At 40.2% G+C, this 27032-nt stretch overlaps 1 protein-coding gene across 2 annotated transcripts in view; it reads left to right on the forward strand.

Annotated features, from left to right (window-relative positions):
- nek8 (NIMA-related kinase 8) overlaps positions 1-27032 on the forward strand; it is a 55340-nt gene that overhangs the window by 20889 nt on the left and 7419 nt on the right. The window contains exons 8-12 of one of the 2 annotated variants that reach the window (XM_048612834.1): positions 3737-3884; positions 5653-5729; positions 6392-6509; positions 12089-12239; positions 13984-14147. In XM_048612834.1, the coding sequence (XP_048468791.1) occupies positions 3737-3884; positions 5653-5729; positions 6392-6509; positions 12089-12239; positions 13984-14147 (658 nt within the window). The remainder of the gene's footprint in view (positions 1-3736; positions 3885-5652; positions 5730-6391; positions 6510-12088; positions 12240-13983; positions 14148-27032) is intronic. The other variant, XM_048612835.1, reaches the window with a different exon arrangement.

Consider the following 27032-nt stretch of genomic DNA (forward strand, 5'->3'; position numbering starts at 1 on the left):
GTGTGGACATGTTGCAGTACGGCACACTGCCGTTTCAATATCACATCTGCACCATGTACTGGCCGCGTACATGTCAAACATATGGCCATGACTCAAATTCTCACTCAAGTCAAGGGAGATACCCTTGAATAAGGGCGTCCTGGCATAGTAAGTCAATGGCAGCCTCCAATATCTAGGGGTTTGGACACAATTAGTTGGCTGGTTGGGGCATCATGATCTGGGTGTCCATACCTCTGCTGTTTGGGAATGGCCTAACGTCAGCCCGTGAATCCAGTGCAACTAGTCCGGGGAGTTACAAGAAACAGTCAGGGCGGTGTACAGATGTCACTCTCGGGTCTAGTCACTCTTTATTTGAAGATGTCTTGCTAAGATGCTCAAGGGAGTAGGCCATGGTAAATCCTGGGGAAGCATCCTCTAAAAGGTTAGAGGGGGGTTATTAGGGACCACTGCTATAGGAGGGAGACTGAGAAACTGAATTGTGGGTATTGAATTAGAATGCTGGCATGTAGATTACAATACTGAAGAGGGGGAAAACTCAAGATATAAGTAGGTGAGATGATAGAGCACGAGAGAGAAACAGCTCTTGTGAAAGTTTGGGAGTGTTGTCAATGGTAAAGAGCACTTTTACTTCCATGGTGGGGCGGTGGGGTGGAATACTACGAGGGAGGGGTTGTTTACATTTGGGGTTCACCAAGAAACACGTGGTGCTTGATACTCACTGTTCAAGGACCGAGTGCTGTTGCATTCCATCATGCTTTAACAAGTGCACAATGAAGATGAAAATGGCTGTGATGCCCTCTGAATGGGTGAATTAAAGACTTCTTCCTGTGACAGAGGGGTCTTCAAGTTCTAACAATGTGAGGCCCTTCAAAGGGCAACAGCATTACTCACAGACATTGATACATGAAGATGAAACACACATGTAAACTCTACTGCTTTGTGAACCTTAGCATTAAATGTTCAGTCAAAACCCTTGCCCCAAGCACTCCTGACCATATCATGCAGAAATAATGAAGGCATACCACTACTGCGTGTAATGTAGTAACAATGTTTATCTACTTTGAAAGATGAGCATAGTTGCCAAAGTAGCAGTCACTTGTGATTTACTGATTGCTTGAACATAGTGCAGGAGCTGTTCACTTCACACCTTGGACCGTAGAACATTATGTTGCACTAAAGATGGATAGGCCCTGTACCTTCAATGCCGTAGTCACAGCTAGACAGAGGCTCACACACACATGGTGGTGAAAAGTGATCTTATATTTACAGATATGATAACGTATTTACAGTGATTTGTCATCTGTGCCACTTATGTGCCCTCAGAATGTTGTCTCCTTTCTTTTCCTGTCACTATGTCTGAGTGCAGTCCTGGGATTTGCAGTGGGTGGAGGGAACTTGGCCTATAGTGAATCTTGTTTGCTTTGAAGGTTTGTTTGGACAACCCGAGTTCACTTTTGTCTCGAAGGCCCAGACATGCTGAGTATTTCCTGCCCAGAGGCAAGTGCACCTTCCTCAGCTTGGCCTCCCACAGGGCTAAGGCTAGCAGGCAGAGCGGAGGTGGAAGACTGGCCAAGTCTTATGTGCCCTGAGAAGAGACTTCTGGGGAGTATGTTTCTGTTTCCTTCTTTGGCTGGGTGTCTATTGACACGGTCCTTGTGAATAAGGGTACCTGGAGTACAGGTCTGTGTGTGTATCCAATAGCCTCTTGGATTCCTGGACCTGCCTCTCCATAGAAGCTGCCAACCTGTCCAAGGAGGAAACTACAGTCACATGCTTGAGGCAGCATGGTCCTGTCGCTGCAGTCCTGTAGTCTTTGTGTTAGCTTGCCCAGTGCCCCCAACAAATCTTCCAATTGCTCTGTGTCAGGTTGTGCATGCCAGACTGATTGCCGACAGCATGGGGTCCTCTCCTGTCTGGGACTGAGAAGATGCCTGGTTTCTGGCAGTCCTCTGACTGCCAGCAACTTGGCTCTTTTCTTCCTCAGCCAGTTGCGAAGGCATGGCAGTGAAGTACTCACCAGTTGATGTTCCTGAGTCTAATCTAGATAATATACCCATTGAGGTGTCAGTATCTCAGTTGTTGGGTGGTGCCAGTCGTGAGCCTTGCCAGTGCTTCCTTTGAGGAGTCCATGCTGTCTTCTCAGAAGTAGAGGAAGGCATGTCTTGTGGAGTGCATATCTTGATGGCAGACACCATGGACATTTTGCTGGTGCCTGCAGGAGAGAATGATCGCTAACAAGGGGTAAGAATTGTGGCATTTAACATTAAATTCCCAGTGATAGTAATTGGAGAGTAACACCACAACAAACAATGCTTCTTATTTGGGTGTTGGATTATGGCAGTTTCCACATCCATCCTGGTCTTCGCTGCCTGAGCCCAGTTCCTCTCCTCTCATAGGGAGTGAGGAGTTAAATATTCAGCACCCAACTAATGTCCAGGCTCTTTTTGCCCTGTTATGGCCCATTTTCTTTTGTGAAGTTGAAAAGGGAGGGATTGATTGAGGTGAAAGTGAGTAGCACAGCTGTTAGCACTCGTGCAGATGGGGGAAAGTTGATGAAGTGACCCGAGTGAGGTGGGGAGGGAGCAGTTGGAAGTTTGGAGTTGGGAAAAGCAAATAAGGAAGGCTGTTGCATGCAATAATGAGGAATAGGAGAGCTTGAGCCTTGGCAGGGTGTGGGTGCAGTAGCGAAGGTAGTGTGAAGCAATAGGAAGAAGATGTTGACACTTAGCCTGGTGGAACAGAGAAGATGATTGCCCTTCTTCCTGTATTGCAGGGTGTTCCCCTGGACCATAGAGTCTGCCCTGATCCAGGTGGCAACCTTGGGCCAGGCTGGCAGAATCTGATGACATGGCCAGTCCTGAGGAAACAGGATGTCCCTCCTCTGTAGCATCCCCTTCACTCGGACGGCTTGGTCCCTATCCACAAAGTTGAACCCCAATCTTGCCTTCTCACTTATAGCCAGAATGAATCTCTGTAAGCATACAGGGTAGTTCCAGACTTACCAGTGCTTGGCCAGGTGTGCAATGCCATTCCACAAATTGCACCGTGCCAGGGGTGTAGGTATATTGTGGGAGATCCCAACAATGGCAAGTACTGACCACAGTGAATGGGCAAATCAAGCTAGCATTGGATGAAAGAGGCAACATAACTAAACAGGATAAGTAGTTAATGAGATAACAAGGTGTAGAGATGGATGAACACAGCAGGCCAAGCAGCATCAGAGGAGCAGGAAAGCTGACGTTTCTGAAGAAGGGTCTAGGCCCAAAACATCAGCTTTCCTGCTCCTCTGATGCTGCTTGGCCTGCTGTGTTCATCCATCTCTACACCTTGTTATCTCAGATTCTCCAGCATCTGCAATTCCTACTTTCTCTGAAGTAGTTAATGAGGTGAGTTTGGGATGATAGTGCGAGAAAACGCACTGAATCTTATGGAGAGAAACCCACCATGAAACTCAATAATTGGAAACTTTGCCAACATATGGTAAGATCCAGCACAATGTTTCAAGTTTCATTTTTCCTCAGAGCAGGTCACCACTGTTTCTTCACAAAATCCTTAAGATTCTTGATTGTTCTCCTATTGTTTCTGCATTTTAAGTAATTGCTGAGTGAAACATATGAGTACAGAGTACACAAAAAGTTAATGTGACATTACTGTTCCAGAATTCAATAAAATTTGATAATACGCAGCATCCTCATTAGTGCTTAATCTACTTCTAACTGGCTCTACTACTTTTCAGGCTCCTCCTGTAGGCACTGGAGATGTATCTCTCCCTGGTTCCATAGAACAGACCCAGCCCCAGTTTATCTCTAGGTTTCTGGAAGGTCAGTCTGGAGTGGCAATCAAGCATGTCTCTTGTGGAGACCTTTTTACAGCGTGTCTTACAGGTAGGATAATGCAGGTGACTAAAATACTTGCCTTCCATGAAAAAAGGTTTAATAATTTAGTGTGTCCTTACTTCAATGCAGTACTTAGGGAGTACTCTACTATTAGCGGTTCCATCTTTATGAGACATTGAATCAAGACTTATTTGTCAGCTCTGGTAGATGTAAAATAATCCATGGCACCATTTTGAAGAAGAGCAATGGGGTTTCTCCCTCTTGTCCTATCCAGTATTTATATTTCATCTAATATCACAAAGGTGGGTTATCTGATCATTATCACATTGCAGTCTGTGGGAGTTTGCCATCACAAATTGGCTGTTGCATTTCATATAACAGGGTTGACACTTCAAAAGTGCTTCATGTAAAATGGTCCAATGGTGATGAAATACTATATAAATACAAGTCTTTCTTTTTGTTCAAATGGTTTCACGGTATAGCACAATCTAGACACAGTGCAGGTTATTGTTGCCACGATAGTTCTTATTCACTCAGCTTATTTATTGTGGTTTTTTCCTTAGAAACCCAAATGTTTTTGCTAAAACATTAGTACTTTGATATACTTCACTTGCAAATCTCTCTTTTGCAATAAATGCTTCAGCACAGTAGTACTTATACAATTCAATAATACAGAAATCACTATTGCCTTGCACAAGTTAAAGTTCCTCCAGAGTAGTACGTGTTTTGAAACTGCAACTTTCCAAATTATGAAAATAATGCCCCCAAATTGGTGGAAATCCAATTTGCTTAATCAAGCTTAATGTTGTACTAAAAGCTCACGTTGACTGACTTTATAATATCACAACTCTGGTGCATTTTGTTCCCAGGTCTGAGTTCAGTTTCTTAGCCATGGATGAAATGGCAGTGGGAAGCTGGCAGTTGGCCTTGGAATTTAGAATAGCTTGGGTTGCAATTTCTCCTTGCTGTTCAGTGATTCCTGTGAGAAACACAGAAGTACAGCATATAGTATGACGAAATCTGTGGCCAAAGCTTGTATTGTTTTGAGCCAGATCCCAATTGTGAAAAGAAACTTAATACTCTTAGTTGTTAAGGAAACTAAGACTGAAACTGACTTTGGAAACTAATGTCTTGTTGAAACTATATAAGAGGAGACAGAGCCATCAGAGTTCAGAGGATAAAGATATGCAGTTCAGACAACTTGAAGAAAACGAAACATAGATCCAGAAGCTGAGAATAGACAATATACAGTTGCTTCAGCTGTTTCTAATACTTGAAAATAATGTTGATGGACCCACAAAATCCAAACCAATTTAGGATGGTCATTTGGGCTTGAAGTATGGCACATTTGCATGTGCTGAAAGCTATATGTATTAATACACAGGACCTTGTTCTTTGCACACAGAAAGAACATGTATACATGCTTTCCTGTTTCAATGAAACAAAATAGGTGACAGCAAAAATGGTTCCTTTCTCAGGGCAATGTCTTGGCTAATCAGAGTCAACCTTCCTGGTTTAAAATCTAAATAAAGTTTGGCAGTTAGCTGTTAGTTACTATATAACTGATACATTCTCTATGGCAGTGTCCCTATCAGTCAGAATCTGATTGTCAACCCCTCTTGTACAATATAAATGTTTCTTTTCCTTTTACTTTGGTATTTCTTGCAAATTGTCCTGATAAGAGCAAGAAAGCTTAGACATAATCCATATATTTTCAGCTGTACGTTGTTAAATATGTAGAGGAAGACTTTCCCATTTAGGCACTTCTAAGGTGAAACCTGTGTCTTACGCATTTGCCCAATTAATTCTTTTTCAGACAGAGGGATAATAATGTCATTTGGAAATGGTAGCAATGGTTGTTTAGGTCACGGCACTTTCAATGATGTGACACAGGTAAGTTGAATTTTCTTCCACATCTCTCTTCATTTATGCTTGTAGCTTTTGTTTCCTTGCTTATATCTCCCCTTTTCCTTTCCTGAATGTCTGAGTTTTTGCTCTGCTGTAGTTCTATTGATGAAGTTGCCGTTTAGCATTCAGACTTGGTGGTGAAGTTGCCTTATAGAACAACCTACCCATACTCTATGCCATTGTTCCAGATTGGCAGCTACACCTTTACTGCCTAGGCTATAATTTTTTGGATTTCTTTCTATAAACCTCTCTTTACCACGTCTTTCCTGTAAGATGTTCTTGACCAAGTTTTATGTGGTTCCAGCAAGCAGTGCATAGATTGTGCATAATTGCAGATTGTCATTATGGGTTACACACAAAAGCACCACTCACATAAGAGACCAATGGATACCTACTGCCTGTGGAATTATATCCCGACTTTTAGTTATTGCGTTGAGGAAGAGGAGTAAGGAGGAATAATGATAATAAGTGACAAAATACTTTAAAAGAAACAGTTTCTTGCATTGACTGCAGCACTACTTTTGATGTTTTCTGCAAAAGAAAGAGAGGCCGAAACAAACATCCGTAGTTTGTTCAAAAACGAATAGAACATTGCATTTCACAGCTAATGTGTTAAGATCTTTTTGTTTCTGGATTCTTCCCCACAGCCCAAAATTGTTGAGGCACTGCTCGGATATGAGATTGCCCAGGTTTCGTGTGGGGCATCACATGTTTTGGTGGTAACCAATGACCGTGAAGTGTTCTCTTGGGGAAGAGGAGACAATGGTGAGAATTTTTTGTGTTTGAAATATAAAAACCTCTATAAAAAGCTGGATAATGTTCAATCACTTTCTCTTAGATTTAACACAATTTTCTGAAAGTTTGCTGCTAAATGAAAGCCCCTTTTCATCAATTGCCCAATTAATCAAACATTGACTTCTGTCAGAACTTCAGCCATGGTGCATTTGATATGGTCTGATAGACCGTGCTTTGTTTCTTTGGCTTTGAACAAGGAAACCTGTTTGACAATACTCCGTGGCCGTTTAATGCTACACACGGATGCATTTTTATGACCCTTGTAGATAGGCTTTTTCCTTGAAATGATGGAATGCCAAATTGTGGACCTCAATGAGATTTCTACTTATAACCCTTTATTTGCAAGCTTGGCAGTTTACAAGCTGAACTATCTTAGCCTCAACTTGAATGGAGCAAAAAGTTATTAATTTTCAGACTTTTATGTGAATTGTTTTAAAATGTCTGAAGACTGTTGAGGTTGGTTGGCTCGCCAAGCTGGTTTGTTGTTTTGCAGACATTTCATTACCATGCTTGGTAACATCCTCAGTGCAGCCTCCGCTGAAGCGTAGGTGTGTTTTCCCGCCTGGTTTTTGAACTCTGAGGTCCGTTGAGATGGATTGCCTCACTTCCGGTTTTCCTTCGTAGTGGAATGTATATGGGGTCGAGTTCAATGTGTTTATTAATAGCATGCTTCGTGGAGTGCCATGCTTCCAGGAATTCTCGTGCTTGTCTCTGCCTAGCCTGTCCCAGGATCTTGGTGTTGTCCCAGTCGAAGTCGTGGTTCTCCTTGTCCCTGAGTATACTCACTCATCTCAATCCACATGGACAAGGAGAACCACGACTTCGACTGGGACAACTACGAAGGAAAACCGGAAGTGAGGCAATCCATCTCAACGGACCCCAGAGTTCAAAAACCTGGCGGGAAAACACACCAACGCTTCATCGGAGGCTGCACTGAGGATGTTACCAAGCATGGTAACGAAACGTCTGCAAAGCAACAAACCAGCTCGGTGAGCCAACCAACCTCAACACCCACAACCCGAGCTACAGATCTACTCCAAAACCTTAGATGTCTTAAGACTGTTTAATTATTTAATTGTGAGTTTTGTTGAAGTACAAAGGATCTTCTCACTGGAGGAAATTCTATGCATAAAATCACAATAGTGTGAGTGCATCTATAAATCTATTTAATGTACAATGGAATTGCAACATATTAAGTGAATTAATCAATGATTGTTGGTACAAATTAGCCATGGATGAAAATACTTCTACTTAAAAGATATTCTTCCAGAAAGACTTATCTATTATTGATCTGTAGTTTAATGCTGTCTTTAATTTGATGTTAATTATAGAAATTGTTCTGCATTTTTAGATTAAAGAATATTATATGTAAATAAAATTCAGTCCCTGTAATGCATTTTCATTATTTGGTCCTTTTAGCAAAGGAAGAAAAGACTTTCTGTAGAAGGAGTGCATCAAAGGTTTATCAGATCAATTCTTGAGATGGCTAGAATGTTCTAGGAGGAGACTGGTCTGTATTCTCAGGAGTTTAGAAGAATGGTAGGGGATATAATTGAAAGTTGCAAAATTCTTAATAGGATAGGGCGGCACGGTGGCTCAGTGGTTAGCACTGCTTCCTCACAGTGCCAGGGACCCGGGTTCGATTTCACCCTTGGGCGACTGTCTGTGCGGAGTTTGCACATTCTCCCGTGTCTGGGTGGGTTTCCTCCGGGTGCTACGGTTCCTTCCCACAGTCCAAAGATGTGCAGGTTAGATGAATTGGCTATGCTAAATTATCCAAAGTGTTCAGGGATGTGTAGATTAGGGGGATGGGCCTGGGTGGGATGCGCCGAGGTTCGGTGTGTACTTGTTGGGCCAAAGGGCCTGTTTCCACACTGTAGGGATTCTATGATGATAGACTGAGTGGAAAGCGGTGTTGTGGTGGTTGATCAGCCATGATTTAGAATAGCAGAGCAGGCTTGATGGAGATTGACTGGCTTATTTCTCTCCTATGTTCCTATGTCTTTTTAATGTGTGGCCAGCATAACTAATTTGTAACTGTTCCACAGTTGGCTTCTGCAGTTCAGTTCTAATCCTGCAGTTTGGCACTTGCCGCTCTGCTTTCAAAAACCTTCTAATCATCTCTTTAGCAGTTCTTTCTCACCTCCCTTAACATTTCCAGTTTTCTATTGATGCCTCTTGCTTGATGAGCATCGCTTCCAACTCAAACTTTGCAGCATCCTTCTATCCAGAGTTAACCTCTGATTGGTAAATGAAGTTGGGGTGGCGTTCTATTTAGAATAATGTTGTGGTGTAAAACCTAAAGGCCTATTAACACTGATGTGAATCTAGTGTTAAACTGCAATGTACTACAAATTTTTCTTCCTTTAGTTTAGTTGATAGATGCTTTTACATTAACATTTCTTTGTTTGCATTATGGGAAATTGAGAATATGCCCTGCCCCTTTCTATTTACACCGTGAACATCGGTTCCCTTATTCCCACTGATACAATCTTTAATTTTACTGTGAGATGAAGTCAGCCAGTTTCAGTGGTATGCACACAGGGTCAATGCACAAATGCTGGCGGCACCCTAATTTCTGAACTGAACAAGGGCCAATGTGAGTGTACCAAACAGTAAATAGGCAGGCAAAAGTATTCTGTTCGACTTATACTTGCCATGTATTGAAAGTATGGTCAGGGTGCCACGAGCAGTGCTGTCATCCTGTTACTGCCTCTCCTTCTGTCACTAAGGACAGAATTATGTGTGCATGTACACACTGTTATTAGCATGAAACAGTGCCCGTTTGTGACTGCACAGTAGATGGACTAGGTTCCAAATTTATTTAGTAGTTAAAATCTTAGACATACCGGACAAATAGGATTAATGCAATTCCAGAAATGCCTCATAAGTGTCTTTTTGTTCTGCAGTTTCTTTTGTAGGAGATCAGCATTTTTGCCTTGCTTGTGAAGTCCTGGGACAGTGAGATTTCAATGCCCCCCTTCAGCCACTATTTCTCATTTATATTGGGATTTGCTTCAGTTTTGATGTTGATGTCTTGGAGATGGATTCCTAAAGCAGAAAGCTATTATCGTCTCATGGTCACTACACAATGTCATGATACATTCCTGTAGCTCACCTTTAAAAAGGGGGACACCTGACAGACTCATTTGAATCATAGCATGATACAGCACAGAAGGTGACCATTTGGCCCATTGTACTCTTGCCAGCTCTTTGAAGGTGCAACCCATTAGTTCCATTCCCTAGCTCTTTCCTCATGGCCCTGCAGAATGTTTCCCTTTTAAGTTTGTATGCACTTCCCTTTTGCAAGTTATTATTTAATCTATTTAATGTACACTCTCAGGCAATGTATTGCAGATCATAAAAACTTGATGTGTTTTCTTAAAAAAAGGTAATCTCCCCTAGCTTTTTTTTGCGAGTTATCTCCGAAAGTGTTTTCTTTGGTTACTGACACTTTCAGATTGGAAACAATGATTAAGCACACAAGAGCCTGGAATGGGATTTTCTTTCCTGCTGTGAAGTTTAGGTGTTACTAGCTTGGGATCGTTGAGCTCAGAATGCCATGAAATGAATTATAACATTTTTAATAAAATTTATTCATGTAACGGCCTACCTTCAGTTGATAAAATGAAATTCCCACTATGAAAATGTGCCTATCTACATATCAAGGAATTCCCACCTTCTCGTCCCTGCTACCTACTGAGCAGGCTGATACCAGTCTGTTCAGCATTAGCAGTGCTACCTTTGATTTCAGCATTCTGTGATGAAGGAGGAAAAATACTAGCTTGGGTTCGTGCTCCTGTTTGCTTTCCGGTGCTGAGTAGTAAGTATGTACAAGCAGTCATGAGGCAAAGTTCCTCCCCGAAACCAAATATTCCCTCTTAGGCTCACAACTGAAAAATGCATGTGCATGAGATGCTGAAGGTACACAGCACGGATAAGCATTTCAAGAAAAGAAGAGTGTTGAAAATTGGTGGCATAATGAATGGCAACTGACTGAATTGACATAACAGTCAGTGTTTTGAAGGCATGGCACATGTGTCCACAATAGAGGACAATAAATCCATTATAGGGCAGTGCCCCTGACCCCGCCGTCAAGTTCCAACTTTTCTTTCCTGCTATTGCCACACTGGAGACTCTAACAGTGTTCTCCTGTTGTTTTAAGCTAGAATTACTGTTCATGATTGTATAGTTGATAACCATCGATGATAAAATGTCTGATTTGATAGTTACATTTAATATTCTGGTCATTTCTCAAAATAAGAAAATTCAGTGAGGGTATTTGCTTTTGTCTTCAAAAGAACATTCTAAGTTCATCTGGTTTGGAATGACATGTTTGTACTAGAGGCTTTCCTTTTGTTGCTAACTTGCAATCGTGAGGCCTGCATAAATCATGGTTTCTTCCAAGACCCAAACTGCAATCTAGGAATCTGCTGTTTTCTGTTCTATGAAACTGCCCTGTTTCAATACTGCAGGTGATCTCAAAATTGAAGAGCTGTGCGGCCAAACTCCATTCCTCTTCCAACATTACAATTTAACTGGTTATTCATCTCATTGCAGCCTGTGGATCTCGCTTGTGCTTAGGAAAGCTTTTACATTGCTTGTTTAATGGTACTCTGTGCCTTTCAGAATAATATATTGGATGATAGCACTTTCATTTGACATTCGTGATGAGGGCTAGTAATTTAATCACTGATGTCCTTGAAATAGCAATCCTGTTAAACTAATGTTTTTTTTTATTTCACAGTAGTGTCTCATGCTGACAGCAAAGTACTGAGAAAATGATTTTGTTATATGCTTGAAATCAGTCATTTAACGCATGCTTTAAAGAGAGGGAAAGGCAAAGGAGATAAACTTGACCAAACGTGACTACTTTGCATTGTTGATAGATTTAAAGAAACATTGGATGCATAATTCTGTTATCAGTCTATATTGCTCATCTTTTTTTCCTGTAAAAATCATGTTTTTCACACTCTTGAAGAAGAATATGCAGCTATTTTACTATTTCTGTGATTTCAGATGTCATTTGTCCCTTGTTCATTGCCACCAATTGTGTCTGTTTTGTACCTTTTTCCAGAAGGTACAATTAACCTGAATTGATTATATCAACACAGATGATGGGGGTGTAATACAGATATATACAAAATTCCTTGGTGGTTAGCTGGCTTGACTGCTTAAAATGTGCATTATTCATCAAACTAAAAACACAATTAAGCCTGTTGACTTGTCTGATGTTTAATTTATGTTTGTATTGTTTTGATTCATAAGTTATCTTTTAAAATGCCAATGCATTTTACCTGGTTAACAAAAAATGTTAATGCAAAAAATGATTAAACAGCTTATTCCTTTCCATTCTTGCAAGAGTCTTTGATATAAAAGACTTTTTCAGGTGTTTGTTTAAAGTTGTAAAGTGAATTATCAGGAAATGTTGGAAACAATAGGGGCTAGGTCAGAAATTTAAGGGTCTCATAGCTTCAATAAACCAAATGCTTATGAACTTAATTTCTTACACAATTAGCTCTTGATTTTCTTTTCTGTTTTCAATGCAGGTCGCCTTGGTTTGGAATCTCAGGAGTCACACAATTCTCCTCAGCAAGTGTGTGTACTGGCAGAACATGAAGCCCAGAAAGTTTTGTGTGGAATTGACTGTTCGATGATTCTCACAACACAAAATCACATTTTAGCTTGTGGGAGTAACAGGTAACAGTGCCTTTAGAATAAAAAAACTTCAACAATGTCTCCCAAAAATATTACATTTCAGTTGATTATAATTTGAGTTAATTTGTTTTGAGAAGAGTTATGTTAGTACCTGTTGCCACTTCTGAGGAATATTTACATATGAGCATGTGAATTCGGGGCAGGAATAGGCCACTTAGGCAACGTAGCCCACTCTGCCATTAAGCAGCCCATGGTAAATCTGATTACTCCACATTCCCGCCTACCCTGATAACCTTTCACACACTTGCTTATCAAGAAACTGCCTTAAAAATATTCAAAGACTTCCATCACCTTTTGGGGAAGAGGCCTAAAGACTCTGTGAGGAAAATTTGCTCCTCATTTGTCTCAAATGGGTGGCCTTTTTTTAAAATAATATAAATAGTTGTGTATTTTCCCGCAGGAGCAAACATTCCTTCCTCATCTACCCTGTTGAGACTCTTCAGGATCTTTTTATGTTTCAGGCAAGTCACCTCACTCTTCTGAACTCCAGCAAATAAAAGTCTAGCTTATCCAACTGTTCCTTATAAGACATGCTGCCCTTCCAGGTATTAGTTTGGTAAATCTCCTTTGAACTCCTTTCAATGCATTTATGTCCTTTCTTAAATAAGGCGATCCATACAGTATGCAATACTCCAGATGTCGTCTCACCAATGCCCTGTACAACTGTGGCATGACCTCCCTATTTTAGTTTTCAATTCGTCTTATGATGAACAATTACATTCTATTGGCTTTCTTAATTATTTGCAATACCTACATGTTAATTTCTATCATTCATGCACTAAGACAGTCAGCTCTTTCTGCATCTCTAAGCTCGGCAATCTCTCACCATTTAGTTAATCTAATTTTTTTTATTCTTCCTGCCAGAATGAACAATTTCACATTTTCCACGATATAGTCTATTTGCCAGTTCTTTGTCCATTCACTTAACCTATTTATATCCTTTTGCAGGCTCCTTAAGTCCACTTCATAACTTGCCTGGACTGAAGAGTCTGTTTCCATGCTGCATGACCCTATGACTTTATGACTGTACCTTTGTGTTGTCAGCATTTTATCAAATACCTTCAGAAAATCCACATTTAGTGCATCCAACTTTGTTCGTGGTACGTTACCTCTTCTGTTAATCATGATTTATTTTCACAAACCACATAGATACTGCCTGATTATCCTGAACTCATCTAAATTCTCTGCTATAATGTATTATAATTGCTTCTAGCATCTTCCCTGTGACAAATCTTAAACTCACTGGCCTGTTATTATCTAATCTAATGGAACTTTGCCCAAATTGAGGGAACTTTGGAAAATTAGCTGCAATAATTTGCTCAGTACTACTTTTTTGAGTTCATACCTCCCTTCTATTTCCTGACTTACTGCTATTTCTGGGATATTACTTGCAACCTCATTAGTGGTTCTAGATAAATCTGCAAGCCAGATGAATGTAGATTGTTCAGTAGCTCGTTCTGGAAATTGTCAAACACAATGATAGGTTCCTGGCATGTCAAATAAATATTTGATCAAATCAAATAATATGGTGACCCTCAATGTCAACTTTGGTTCTTTGTAGTTGACCAGCATCTGTCAATGGTTGAAGCTTCTTTTTGTAGAGCATGCTTATTCCTTCAATCAGTCAGAAGTATGTGTATCAGTGATAAAACATAAAATTGCATTTCTATATTAGATTTGTTTTATTATTGTATATAACTATCATTTTAAAAAATATGCTTTCCAGATTTAACAAACTTGGCTTGGATAAATTAACTGCAGCTGAGGATTTTCATGCCTCTAATCAAGTTGAAGAAGTTCATGTTTTCACTCCTGTGCAATCATTCCCCCTTAATGAAGGGAATATTGTGCATGTAGACGTAGGGACAGCACACTCTGCAGCAATAACAGGTGAGAGACACTATTTCAAAATTAATTGCCTCTTTTGACTCCGGAGTTTTGAGTTTATTAATCTAGACTAACACTCCATTCTGAGAGAGTACTGCATTATTGGAGGTACCATGCAAGTTTTGAATGCTACATTCAACCAAGGCCTTGTCTGATCTCCCATGTGGTTGGCAAAGATCCCATGGGACTATTTGGTAGAAGAGGAGGAACATTATTTCTTGTGTACTGGCCAACATTTGCTCCTCAATCAACATCAGAAAAAACAAGTAATCTGATCATTAACATATCACTGTGGGATCTTACTGGGCACAAATTGGCCTTTGTTCTTTCTTCATTACAAGATGAATATGCTTCAAAAGTGCCTCACTGGCTGCAAAGCATTATGGGATCTTTTGAGGCGGTGGAAGGCTATATATGAAAACATTTCATTTATTCCTTTTTATTTGAATGAATTGGTGGATAGGACTGTGCAGAAGATATACGTTTTGGTCTCAGGTCTATGTTGAATTACCATTGCCATATTTCACTGTTATTGGCAAAGTGACAGTGAAACCACTGACCTTGGGGAAAGTTACATATCAAGATCTAGTAATCTCTCTCTAGCATGGATTACCCTTTTTCTGAGTTCCATTTGAATGTTGTGCACTATCAAGGGGTCTCCAGGCAGCCAGCATCACACAATTAAGCAGGGTTAGCAGCCAATCACATAGGAGTTTTGTCATAGACATCAAACCAGGAAGTAAAATATGCCGCATTTTTCATTTTTAATTAAATGCTTAGAGAGCAACATGAATGATGGGCAAAATGGGACTTGCATGCAGGATTAAGGAAGAAACTGCAACAGTGTAGCATTTTTCTGAAACTGTTTATTTCAGAAGTGTGATTTTTAAAAAGTGTAAAATGAAGTGATTTTAAATTTCACAAATATCGAATTAGTTTTTCAGGACCAGCGAGGGTGCTCAGCAGTAAGTATAACTTACTGCAACTACAGCAGTAAACAGTAACTTAGCATACCATTAAAACACAAGTTATACCTTGTTCAACAAGGTATAAATTTATCCAGGTCTTTGATCGCAAGTCTGGCAGAGTGAAAGGTAAAGTTCTCATCAGTACCTTACAGGAGGACTTAGAATCACTGATTTCAATTTCTGGATTTCTGCATTTAGCTATGGATGTGTGGGCTTCAGATGATTAATCACAAAGAATGCTGACAATTTTGCTGTCATTAACCACCACAGAATATGTGCTGTGGTCTTGGGGAAGGTAGCGGTTGGAGCGTTGGCCCATAATGCTACTAGTGGAGGAAAGAATAAAAGCAGCAAGTGTTCCAAATCTTGGCATGATGGGAACATATTTGTATGGATATAACTGACAATGCTGTCAGTTACTAGCCTCAGCCATGAATAATGGCGATGAAGTGATGCTGAAGGGTGGCTAGTGCTTGTGGTCAAAGAACAACACAGCATAGTCACAGGCCTTTTGGCCTAACAAGCCTGCGTGAGGCACTAATTATGTTTGGGGCCTTGTAAAAGTCTCTCCCATTTAGCTTCCACATGTTGGATAAATTTAAGATAATACTGAAGCAGTACATTTGTCAAAATTGTCTTCATGTTCTGTTTCATCATTTTTGTGTTTGGTAGCATTGTTTGATTTTTGTATTCTTTGTGGATATTAGCACTGTTCCTTATCGCATATAACGCAAAAGATGGTTGTCTGGGCTATAGATTTATCTGCAAACACTGACCGTTCAGTTCTTTTCTAACCACGTAGGGATTATTTAAGTTTCTAATTTTCTCCCATCCCAGTATATTTCAATTTAAATCCAATGCAAACTGATAGAGGCAAGCAAGCCTCACAACCTTGGAAAATTTATGCTTTATTTTCTTAGTCAGATAACCGACTTCTTGAATAATCAGGGTGGCCTTTATTTTCATTGATTCTAATGTTATTGCAGCATGTCAGTGCAGGCTTCTAGTGATGCTAGTCTTCAACCAGATGCAAGGCAGCGCTTTAGAGTTGAAGGGGTCATTGTATGGTGTTCCATCCGACTGCTCATGTTAATTTATAGGTAAGTGCTCCTATATAATGTTAGGGTTTCAGAGTACCGTTGAAATGTTTATACACTACATAATATGGACTATTTGAAATTTCATATAGAATTTTGAGCTGTGGAAATGATCCTACATAGAATTCTCAGTCAGGATAATGGTAGAGGTTGACATGAGTTCTCCTGAGTTTGGAATAATGGGCCCTTGGGCACTTAGGTAGGAGAACTGGAGGTTGTTTGCCACCCATGTTATTGTACCCCATCAGTTGTCAATACCTTTAAAAGTCATTAGGACAGTGAAGAGAAAATCTTCCACTGTTTTGAAATTTCAGTTCATTCAAAAGTTTGTCATCTGTATTCTATGCTGCACCTAGTTCTGTTTACACAGCATCTTTTGTCTCTACTAACTGAAGATTGTTCCTGGTGCCCTCAATTTAAAATTCTCATTCTTGTTCATAATTTCCTCAAGGTCTTATGTTTCCCTATCTCTGTAACTTCCTCCAGCCCAATGTCAAAATCCTGCACAAAAACAGAAATTACTGGAAATACTCAGCAGCTCTGTCATCATCAGTGGAGAGAAAGCAGAGTTAATGTTTCAGGTCCAGTGACCCTGCTTCAGAACTGATTTTAGCTAGGAAATGGTTGGTATATATGCTGAAGATGGGGTGGGTGAGAGGGTAGGAGTAGATGATAGTTGGAGATGGAGCCCAGAGAGAGAGAAAAACGCAGTTGCGCAGACACAGGAATGGGTAAAGGCCAGCCTGGAAGAATCAGTAGCTGCTAATGGGGACCATGAGTGGCTGACAGGGGTTGTTTGTGGTAGAAGCCCATGTGATGATAAGGTCTGGTATGTGAGTGTAGGGGTAAGGACATGGGATAAGGTGGTCAGGCCCTAAAATCATTGAACTCAGTATTGAGTCCTAAAGGCCTCAGGGTCCCTAAGTAGAAAATAGGATAGTGTTCTCCCAACTTTGCGCTGAGCTTTGTTGGAACATTTCAGAAAGTCTATGGCAGAGAGGTTGGCCAGGGAACATAGAACATAAAACATTACAGCGCAGTACAGGCCCTTCGGCCCTCGATGTTGCGCCGACCTGTGAAACCAATCTGAAGCCCATCTAACCTAAACTATTCCATTATCATCCATATGTTTATCCAATGACCATTTAAATGCCCTTAAAGTTGGCGAGTCTACTATTTTTGCAGGCAGGGCATTCCACGCCCTTACTACTCTCTGAGTAAAGAACCTACCTCTGACCTCTGTCCTATATCTATCACCCCTCAATTTAAAGCTATGTCCCCTCGTGCTAGCCATCACCATCTGAGGAAAAAGGCTCCCACTGTCCACCCTATCTAATCCTCTGATCATCTTGTATGTCTCTATCAAGTCACCTCTTAACCTTCTTCTCTCTAACGAAAACAGCCTCAAGACCCTCAGCCTTTCCTCATAAGACCTTCCCTCCATACCAGGCAACATCCTGGTAAATCTCCTCTGCACCCTTTCCAATGTTTCCACATCCTTCCTATAATGCGGTGACCAGAACTGTACGCAATACTCCAAGTGCGGCCGCACTAGAGTTTTGTACAGCTGCAACATGACCTCATGGCTCTGAAACTCAATCCCTCTACCAATAAAACCTAACGTACTGTACGCCTTCTTAACAACGCTATCAACCTGGGTGGCAACTTTCAGTGAACTGCTTGGGGACTCTGCAGCATACATAGCTAAAGGGTCACTGAACGCAAAACATTAACTCTGCTTTATCTCCACAGACACTGCCAGATCTGCTGAGTTTTTCCAGCAATTTCTGGGTTTTTTTGATTTCCAGATTCACATTTCTTTGTTTTGTTTTGTCAAAGTCCTGGAACTCCCTCCCTAACAGCCCTGTGGGTGTACCTACACCACATGGCCTGCAGAGGTTCAAGAAGGCAGTTCACATATCACCTTTTCAAGAGAAATTGGGAATGATCAGTAATGTTAGCTGAGCCAGCAAGACCCATATCCTGCGAATAAATGTTTAAAAGAAAACCCTCCTTGCACCATACTCACTCACTGTCTGTTATTCTGATCATGGTCTTTTGTGTTCGTCCTATCCCTTCACTCCATATGCATCTTCAGTTGCCTAGTCCACACCTTCTGGAATTCACTTTGAAATTTCTCTGGTTTTACTGAAAGTAAGAAAGGCATTCTTAAAACCCACCTAATTGCCGGAATATTTGGTGATCCTACCTAATGTCGGCTTGTTTGGCTCAATATCCACTGAGTGCGGATTCTGGGGACAGCTTGCTACGTTAAAAGGCATTAAACATGCAAGTTGTTGTTCTAATTCTGGAATACTGAAGTTTCTTTTGTGACATTCATTATCACCACTGATATTTTACAAATGTATTAAAAAACCAAAAAAGGTGTACTGGACCCATCAATATTTGTCAATGTCTAGTCGGACAGTGGCATAATATAGATTGGTGCACTATGTACCCAAACATGAGTGATGTTAAATTTCGGACGAGGGCAAAGGAATGGAAACCACCTCTTTAGCTCTTTTAATGTAATCAGATTAGGCTACAAGTCACAATAGTTAACCATAAATCATGACCATGTATAGATAACTAGCATATCCTGTTTTTCCTTTTCGTTCATTGCTGCCCACCTCCAAAACTTTCACTACTTTCACGAGCAGAGGACTGAAAAGGACTGATAAGGACTACTTCCATTTTTTCCAGTCTCAAAATTCAGGAATTTAATGCCATGTTTTATCTGCAGTAAGTCCTCACAAACCCTGTCTGCAAAAAAAAATCATCCATCACTTGCTAGAAATTGATAACATTTGCTTCTTTCACTATTTTTCAAGAGGTAGCTTATTTTACACATTAACTACTGTATGTGATAAAACTCAGCACCTTCACTGAAGCAAGATTGCAAAATTGTAACTCTAAGTCACTGTTTAATATTACTCAATGGACAGACATTCAGTGAAACATAACAGAACACAAATGTTTTTGATAGTTCTGGACAGAAAACAGGATGGTAAAGCTGCACTGTGATATTAATAAATGCATTAAAATTGCACCATGCTAACATGCATTAAAACTGCAATGTGATGATATGCATTAACATTTCTACGCAATCATATTCTCTGATTTAAAGCAGTTTTACAAAGCAGGTATTACAAATAATCTAAAATGGCAATTCAGATAATTGCTGTGCACTGTAGTCTTTAAATTTTAAATCTCAGTAAAATTGCACACTTGAAGATACTAACCACATTATGGACTACGCTGTTAATCTCATAGTATCCTCTTCTGTAGCAAAAATCAATAACACATTCAGTTTTAGCACTGTGTTAAGTGCTCCTCCTATTAGCTGGACCATCTAATGATACTAATAGTTCTCCTATTAAAAACAGAAGTGCATTAACCTCGTAGAACATTACTTAGAATTTGCAACTGGCTTTATTGCCCTTTTGCTAGGGTGCATAAAATCAGCTAAGCCTCCTATTTATTTGTGCCATCCATCACTCCTTTCTGGAAAGTATATGTATTTAAGCTTTGGTAACTAGATAATGCTTGACAATGCTTTATAATGTCATATAGTCCATCAACTCTCATTACCTTGGTTGAACAATTGTTATATTTCAGGATTTCTTCCTCCTTCAGAATGATACTTTGTGGAATTGGGGTCAAAGAAACTTGCTGTAGGAGAGGAGAGATTGGGTGGGTAAAAACGTGACTATTCTTTGGAAGACTAAATTTTGGGTGTTGAAGAAAAATGAATAATGTACTGTGTGGACTCAAGCAGAGATTCTGATTTGAAAATTGTCTTTTTCATCAATGAACTGTCAATGGAGAAGTTTTACATACTTTTCTTGACTAACTTTTGCTCACAGTCTTTGCCTATAACTTGCTTATTGTTGTGAAAAACTCAAAGGTTTATGTACCGCAAGTCAATTGTAGAGTTAAACATCACCTGCTGAGTCCAGAAGACATTTGGATATTCTCCAAATGTTTCTGAGAGAGTTTTCATGAGAAATTTCCTCTTCTTAAAACTTTGTGTCCAAAACATGTTGAAGCGCTGATGTAAATGAAAATGCCTATATAGTCATGAAGATTTTGCCTCTGATCCACAATATAAACACTGCTTAATTGCTCTCTCCTGTCAATCACATTTTTGATATCACACACTGTCTAATGCTAAATTCTGTTGTTGCACTTAAAAAGAAGCTGATATTTGCAATACACAGAAACCTCCTTTGCTAATTGACAGAAACCAGGGCTGATGTGTCAGTAGAATCTTAATTGATACTCCCACAATTAAAACCAATGTCCTGGCCTTCAGCAACTGACCTCTAAATGAGTATAGCTCCATGTTTACTTAATGTGAATTAAATTCTGATAGCCTTAAAGTGCAGGCATAGCTATTCTTTAGCAGTGGAACAATGCATTATATTTTGTACGGGATAACATTTCTCTCATTTGTCATCATCAGTTTTGTTTTAATTCATTCATCAGATGTGCGCATTGTGGACTGGATCAACATTTATTGTCCATCTGTAATGATGGTGACCTGCCTTCTTGGACCTTTAGATGTAGCAATACGCACAATGCTGTTAGGAAGGGAGTTCCAGCATTTTGATCCATTGACAGATACTGAATGGCAATTATAGTTCCAAGTCAGGATGGTGTGTGACTTGGAGGGGAATTTATAAGTTGTCAAGTCCTCATGTATCTGCAGCCTTGTCCTCCTTAGTGGAAGAAGTCATGGCTTTGTAAAGTACTGCCTAAGGAGCCTGGATGAATTACTACAGTATGTTCTGTAGATTATATACACTGCTGCCATTATGTGTTGTTGGTTAGGGGTGTGAATATTGAAGGTGCTGGTTGTAATGCTAATCAAGCAGGCTGCTTTGTGCTGGCTGATGTCAACCAATTTCTTGAGTGTTGTTGGAGCTTCTTGAGCATTGTTGGAGCTGCTCCCATCTAGGTAATTGTAGAGTATTTCATCATGCTCCTGACTTCTGGGCAAAATTTGGGGAAATGGGAGGTGAGTTAATACCCACACATGGCTTGCTCTTGTAGCCACTTTATTTACATTGTTGTCCAGCTTAATTTTCTGACAAGGGTAACCCTCAGGATTTTGATAGTAAACTTCATTGATGGCAATCCCATCGAATCTCAGGCACTGATAGGTAGAGTCTCTCTTGTTGGAGATGGTCATTGCCTGCCATTTCTGTGATGTGAATGTTACTTTCCAATCATAGGTGCAAGCCTGAATGTTCTCCAGATTTTGCTGTATATGGACACGGACTACTTCAACATCTGAAGAGTTGTGAAAGCTGCCGAATATCATGCAAAACTCAGCAAACACCTCCATATTTGACCTTATCATGGTCATTGATGAAGCAGTTGAGGATGGTGAACTTAAGACACTACACTGAGGAACTTTGCAAAGATGTCCTTGGAGATAATTGGCATCCAACAACCACAATCATCTTCCTTTGTCCTAGTTTAACTTCAACCAGTGTAGAACTTTCCCCCTAATTCCCATTGACTCCAGTTTTCCTTGGGCTCTTTGATGTTATGCTCTGCTAAATGCTGCCTTGATGTCAAGGTCAGTCACTCTGACCTCACCTCTGGAATTCAGCTGTTTTGTCCATGTTTGGACCGAGACTACAACGGGGTCAAGAGCTGCCTGATGTCTCTGGCAGAATCTAAACTTAGTATCAATGAGTAAGTTATTCCTTTGCAAATGCTGCTTGATAGCACTGTTGATGATTTCTACTACCACTTTTTTGTTGATGATTAAGAGTCGATTGTTAAATCGTAATTGACTAGTTTGGATTTGTCCTTCTTCTTGTGAGCAGGATATACCTTGGTAATTTTCCACATTGTTGATAGATGCTGTACTGGATCACAGTGGCTAGGGGCATGGCTAATTCTGGGGCACATGATTTCAGTACTATTGCTGGAATGTCAGAATTGACAGAGGGGGGGATTTGGTGTTCTGGTGCATGAGTCTCAAAAAATATGCTGGTACAGCAAACATTTAAGAAAGTTGCTGGAATGTTATCCTTTATTACAAGAGAAATTGAACATAAAAGTAAGGATGTTATGTTTCAGTTTTCAAGTCTTTGGTGATACCACTCCTTGAATACTATGTGCAGGTTTGGCCTCCTTATTTAAGGAAGAATGTAACTGCATTGGAGCGGTTCAGAGGAGGAGATTAATACCTGGAATGAGTGGGTTGTCTTCTGAGGAGAGGTTGGACAGCTTATGCTTGTTCCACTGAAGTTTAGGATAATGAGGAGTGGATTGATTAAAATATGTAAGATCTTGAAATGGTCTTGACAAGGTACTGTTTACTCTGTGAGTGAGGCTAGAACCAGTCTGTTTAAAGATTGGGTGTCAACCTTTTAGGATAGCGATATGGAGATTTTTTTTTTCTCTCTGAAGGTTGTGCAACTTTGGAACTGTCTGTTTCAGAACGTGGTGGAGGTGAGACTGATGAATTTTTTTTAAGGCAGAAGTAGGGGAGGCAACGGCCTAGTGGTATTATCGCTGGACTGTTAATCCAAAGACCCAGATAACATTCTGGGGACCCGCCGTGGCAGATGGTGAAATTTGAATTCAGTAAAATCTGGAATTAGGAATATAATGATGACCGTGAATCCATTGTCGATTGTCATAAAAACCCATCATGTTGCAGCTGTACAAAACTCTGGTGCGGCCGAACTTGGAGTATCGCATACAGTTCTGGTCACCGCATTATAGGAAGGATGTGGAAACATTGGAAAGGGTGCAGAGGAGATTTACCAGGATGTTGCCTGGTATGGAGGGAAGGTCTTATGAGGAAAGGCTGAGGGACTTGAGGCTGTTTTTGTTAGAGAGAAGAAGGTTAAGAGGTGACTTAATAGAGACATACAAGATGATCAGAGGATTAGATAGGGTGGACAGTGGGAGCCTTTTTCCTCGGATGGTGGTGGCTAGTGCAAGGGGACATAGCTTTAAATTGAGGGGTGATAGATATAGGACAGATGTCAGAGGTAGGTTCTTTACTCAGAGAGTAGTAAGGGCGTGGAATGCCCTGCCTGCAAAAGTAGTAGACTCGCCAACTTTAAGGGCATTTAAATGGTCATTGGATAAACATATGGATGATAATGGAATAGTTTAGGTTAGATGGGCTTCAGATTGGTTTCACAGGTCGGCACAACATCGAGGGCCGAAGGGCCTGTACTGCGCTGTAATGTTCTATGTTCTATGTTCTGTGTTCACTAATGTCCTTTAGGGAAGGGAACTGCATCCTTGCGTGGTCTGGCCTGCATGTGACACCAGATTCACAGCAATGTGATTGACTCTTAACTGCCCTCTGAGCAATTAGGGATGGGCAATAAATGCTGTGTAGTCAGTGACGTCCTCATCCCGTGAATAAATACAGAAAAAAAAAGGTAGACTTTTGTTAGGCAATGGAATCAGAGATTATTGGAATAAATGGGTGTGAAATTCGAAAAACAAAAAGATCAGCCATGATCCTATTGAATGGCAAGCAGGTTGAAAGTAATGAATGACCTATTTCTTCTCCTAATTTATATGTTCATGTGTAAAAAGTTGTCAGGGCACACAGATGTTGTTGTATTCAATGTCTTCAGCTGTTTCTTAATATCACTTGGACTGATTGAACTGGTTAAAGAATGGATGAAGAATGAAATCTTTGGAGCTGAGACCTCCAGGAGGAAGCTAAGATGGATCATCCACTTGGCACCTCTGGATGAAGGTTGATGCAAATGCTTCAATCTTGTTTTCTCCACTAATGTGCTGGGCACCTCCAGTATTGTGGATGGGGATATTTATGGAGCCACATCCTCTAATGAGTTGTTTAATTGTCCACTACCATTCACATTGTATGTGGCAGGACTGCAGAGTTTAGATATGATCCATTGGTTGCCGGATCACTTCGTCCTGTCTTTTGCATGCTGAACATATTATTTGGCACGAGGGAATCTAGTTTTGTAGCATCACAGGGTTGGCATCTCAATTTTAGCTATGCCTGGTTGTTGTTCCTGTCATGTCCTCCCGCACTCTTCTTTGAACCAGGGTCTATTTCCTGGATTAATAGAAACATAGAAAATAGGAGCAGGAGAAGGCCATTTGACCCTATGAGCCTTCACTGCTGTTCCATATGATCATGGCTGATCATCCAACTCAGTGACCTGTTTTGACTTTCTTTCCACACTCTGATTCCTTTACCCTAAAGAACTAACTCTTTCTTGAAAACATTCAATGTTTTAGCTTTAACTGCTTTCTACGGCAGAAAATCCCATAGACAGTAGAAACCCATTGTTGCATTGCTTGTACGCAGTGCCATGAATTGGATTCAAACTGGGGTTGCTGCTGCCGCTATGCAAAGTACTAACCACTATATGATCACATTGTCCTACATGGCCTAAACACTGAGCAGTGCCACATTACCACCCGTATTTCACCTTCCATCACCATTTTTATAGTCAGTGCTTTACAGCCTTTCATGGCCCTTCTGTTTTCTCTTTTGTTCCATCAGTTCTGCTCTGTATTTGAACTCGACCTGTTCTTCAGGTGACATTTGCAGTTCTGATATGAAACTTCAACTCTGGCTAGTTCAGACTTATTGTAGTCAGTTTTCCAATAGTAGAAATTTATCTCTTTTTGACACTTCATACTATAGCATCAAACCATCATTTTACCAGAATGGTAGAATGGAGGATATGCCAGCTTTGTCCTTTATGATTCAGCCAGCTTGGTCAGTAATAGTACTACTGAGCCACTGTTGGTGATAGACATTGAAGTCCCCCATCCAGAGTGCATTCTGTGCACTTGCCACCCTCAGTGCCTTTTCAAAATGATTTTCAACATGGAGTAGTGATTCTTCAGCCAAAGCAGTGCAATAAGTGGTAATTAGCAGAAGGCTTCCTTGCCCATCTTTGGCATGATATCATGAGACTTTGTGACATCTGGAGTTAATGTTGATGACTTCCAGAGCAACTCCCTCCCTGTTGTATGTCATCACACCATCTCTGGTGTGTCTTTGGTTGTTCAGGACATACCCCGGGATGTTGATTGTCTGTAAGGTATGATTCTGTGAGAATGACTGTGTCAGACTTGTGCTTGACCAATCTGTTGTAGAAACTCCTTTTTTAGGAATAAATTTCCAGATGTTAATTTTGGTGTCTAGGTTGATGCTGGGCAGGCAGGGCATTTTAAATTACATTGCAGTGGATCTCTAGTCATATGTAGGCAACACCTGATAAGGACATCAGATTTCCTTCTCTAAAGGACAGTAGTGAATCAGATGACAATCAGACAATCAATAACGGTCACATTAGAGTAGCTTTTAATTCCAGATTGGGCAATAAATACTGTTTCATTTTTCTCACCTTTATCCCGAGAGTAAAAGAAAATGCTATCATTTGTACATCTCATCTACACCACAACTAGTTGAGTGTTGTCCATTAACAAATTATTTTATCAATCAACAATTAAATTCTCATTGAGATCTACTTCTGCCTACTTTAACAATTGGACTTTGTTGTTGTAACACTTAAAGAAATTGAGCCAACTTGACCTGTATCTGATCTAGATATTGATTTTAAGAATGCAAGGCAAATAGAAAACAAAATTTGCGTTTATAAAATGTCCCAAAAGGCTTTCCAGCCCATGAAATACTTTTAAAATGATTAATGTTGGAATGTAGTAAGGGTTCTTTGCGCACAGCAAGCTCCCATAAACAGCAATGATAATGACTGTTTTAAAAATGTTAGTCGAGGAATAAATGTTGATCAGGAACAAACTGTTCTGCAGTTCCTTCAAATAATGCCACAGGTTTGTTTAGTTTCACTCAAGAGGATAAAGAGGGCTTTGATTTAAAATGCAAACAGGACCTTGGTTTAAAGGCTGATCTAAAGGATGTCATCTCGAATTGTGCAGCAGTCCCTCAGTTCTGCACTGCTAGCCTGAAATTTGTGCTTGAATATATGGAGTGGGACTTTAACCCACAAACTTCAAGGTACAAGAATGTAATCACTGAACCATAACTAATTATATCCATAAGGGGAACATATCTACTTTGTAGAATTAAACTTTGTACATTAAATAGTATGTCATCTGTCCTTGTAAAACGCTGCTAGAATTAACTAAATATAAGCAAAAAAAAGTGACCAACTATACTGAAGAGCTAGTACGAACTGCAGATGCTGGAGAATCTGAGATAACAAGGTGTGGAGCTGGATGAACACAGCAGGTCAAGCAGCATCAGAGGAGCAGGAAAGCTGATGTTTCGGGCCTAGACCCTTCTTGTATCTCAACAGTAGCTTGAAGATGAGCATGTTCTGACTGTAAAGTTCCTTGATCAAACGACACTTAAATTCTGTGCCCCACAGGGATTGTTCTGGAACGTCAATTGTTTACAATGTAAGTGATTTTTATGAAGAAGCAGAAGGTGGGTGGCTAAATGTGCTGCTCGCACAAAAGTAAGTGGGAATGTAAGTTAAGAGGACATAAGGCTACAAAAAGGTAGGTTACGTGAGTGGGCAAAGATCTGACAAATGTGGGAAAGTGAGAAGTTGTCCTATTTTGTTAGTAATAATAAAAAAAATTATTAAATAAACAGTGAGACATTATAGAGCTTTATGATACAGAGGGATTTGAATGTCCTCATGCATGAATCACATTTAATATGCAGGTACAACAAGAAATTAGGAATGCTAATAAAATGCAATCATTTATCATAAAGGAAATTGGATGCTAAAATAGGGAGGTTATGCTTTAGTCATATAAGGTACGGGTGACACCACATCTTGAATACTGTGTGCACCATT

The sequence above is a fragment of the Rhincodon typus genome, chromosome 26 (genome assembly GCF_021869965.1).
Source record: "Rhincodon typus isolate 14 chromosome 26, sRhiTyp1.1, whole genome shotgun sequence".
Classification (NCBI taxonomy): Eukaryota; Metazoa; Chordata; class Chondrichthyes; order Orectolobiformes; family Rhincodontidae; genus Rhincodon; species Rhincodon typus.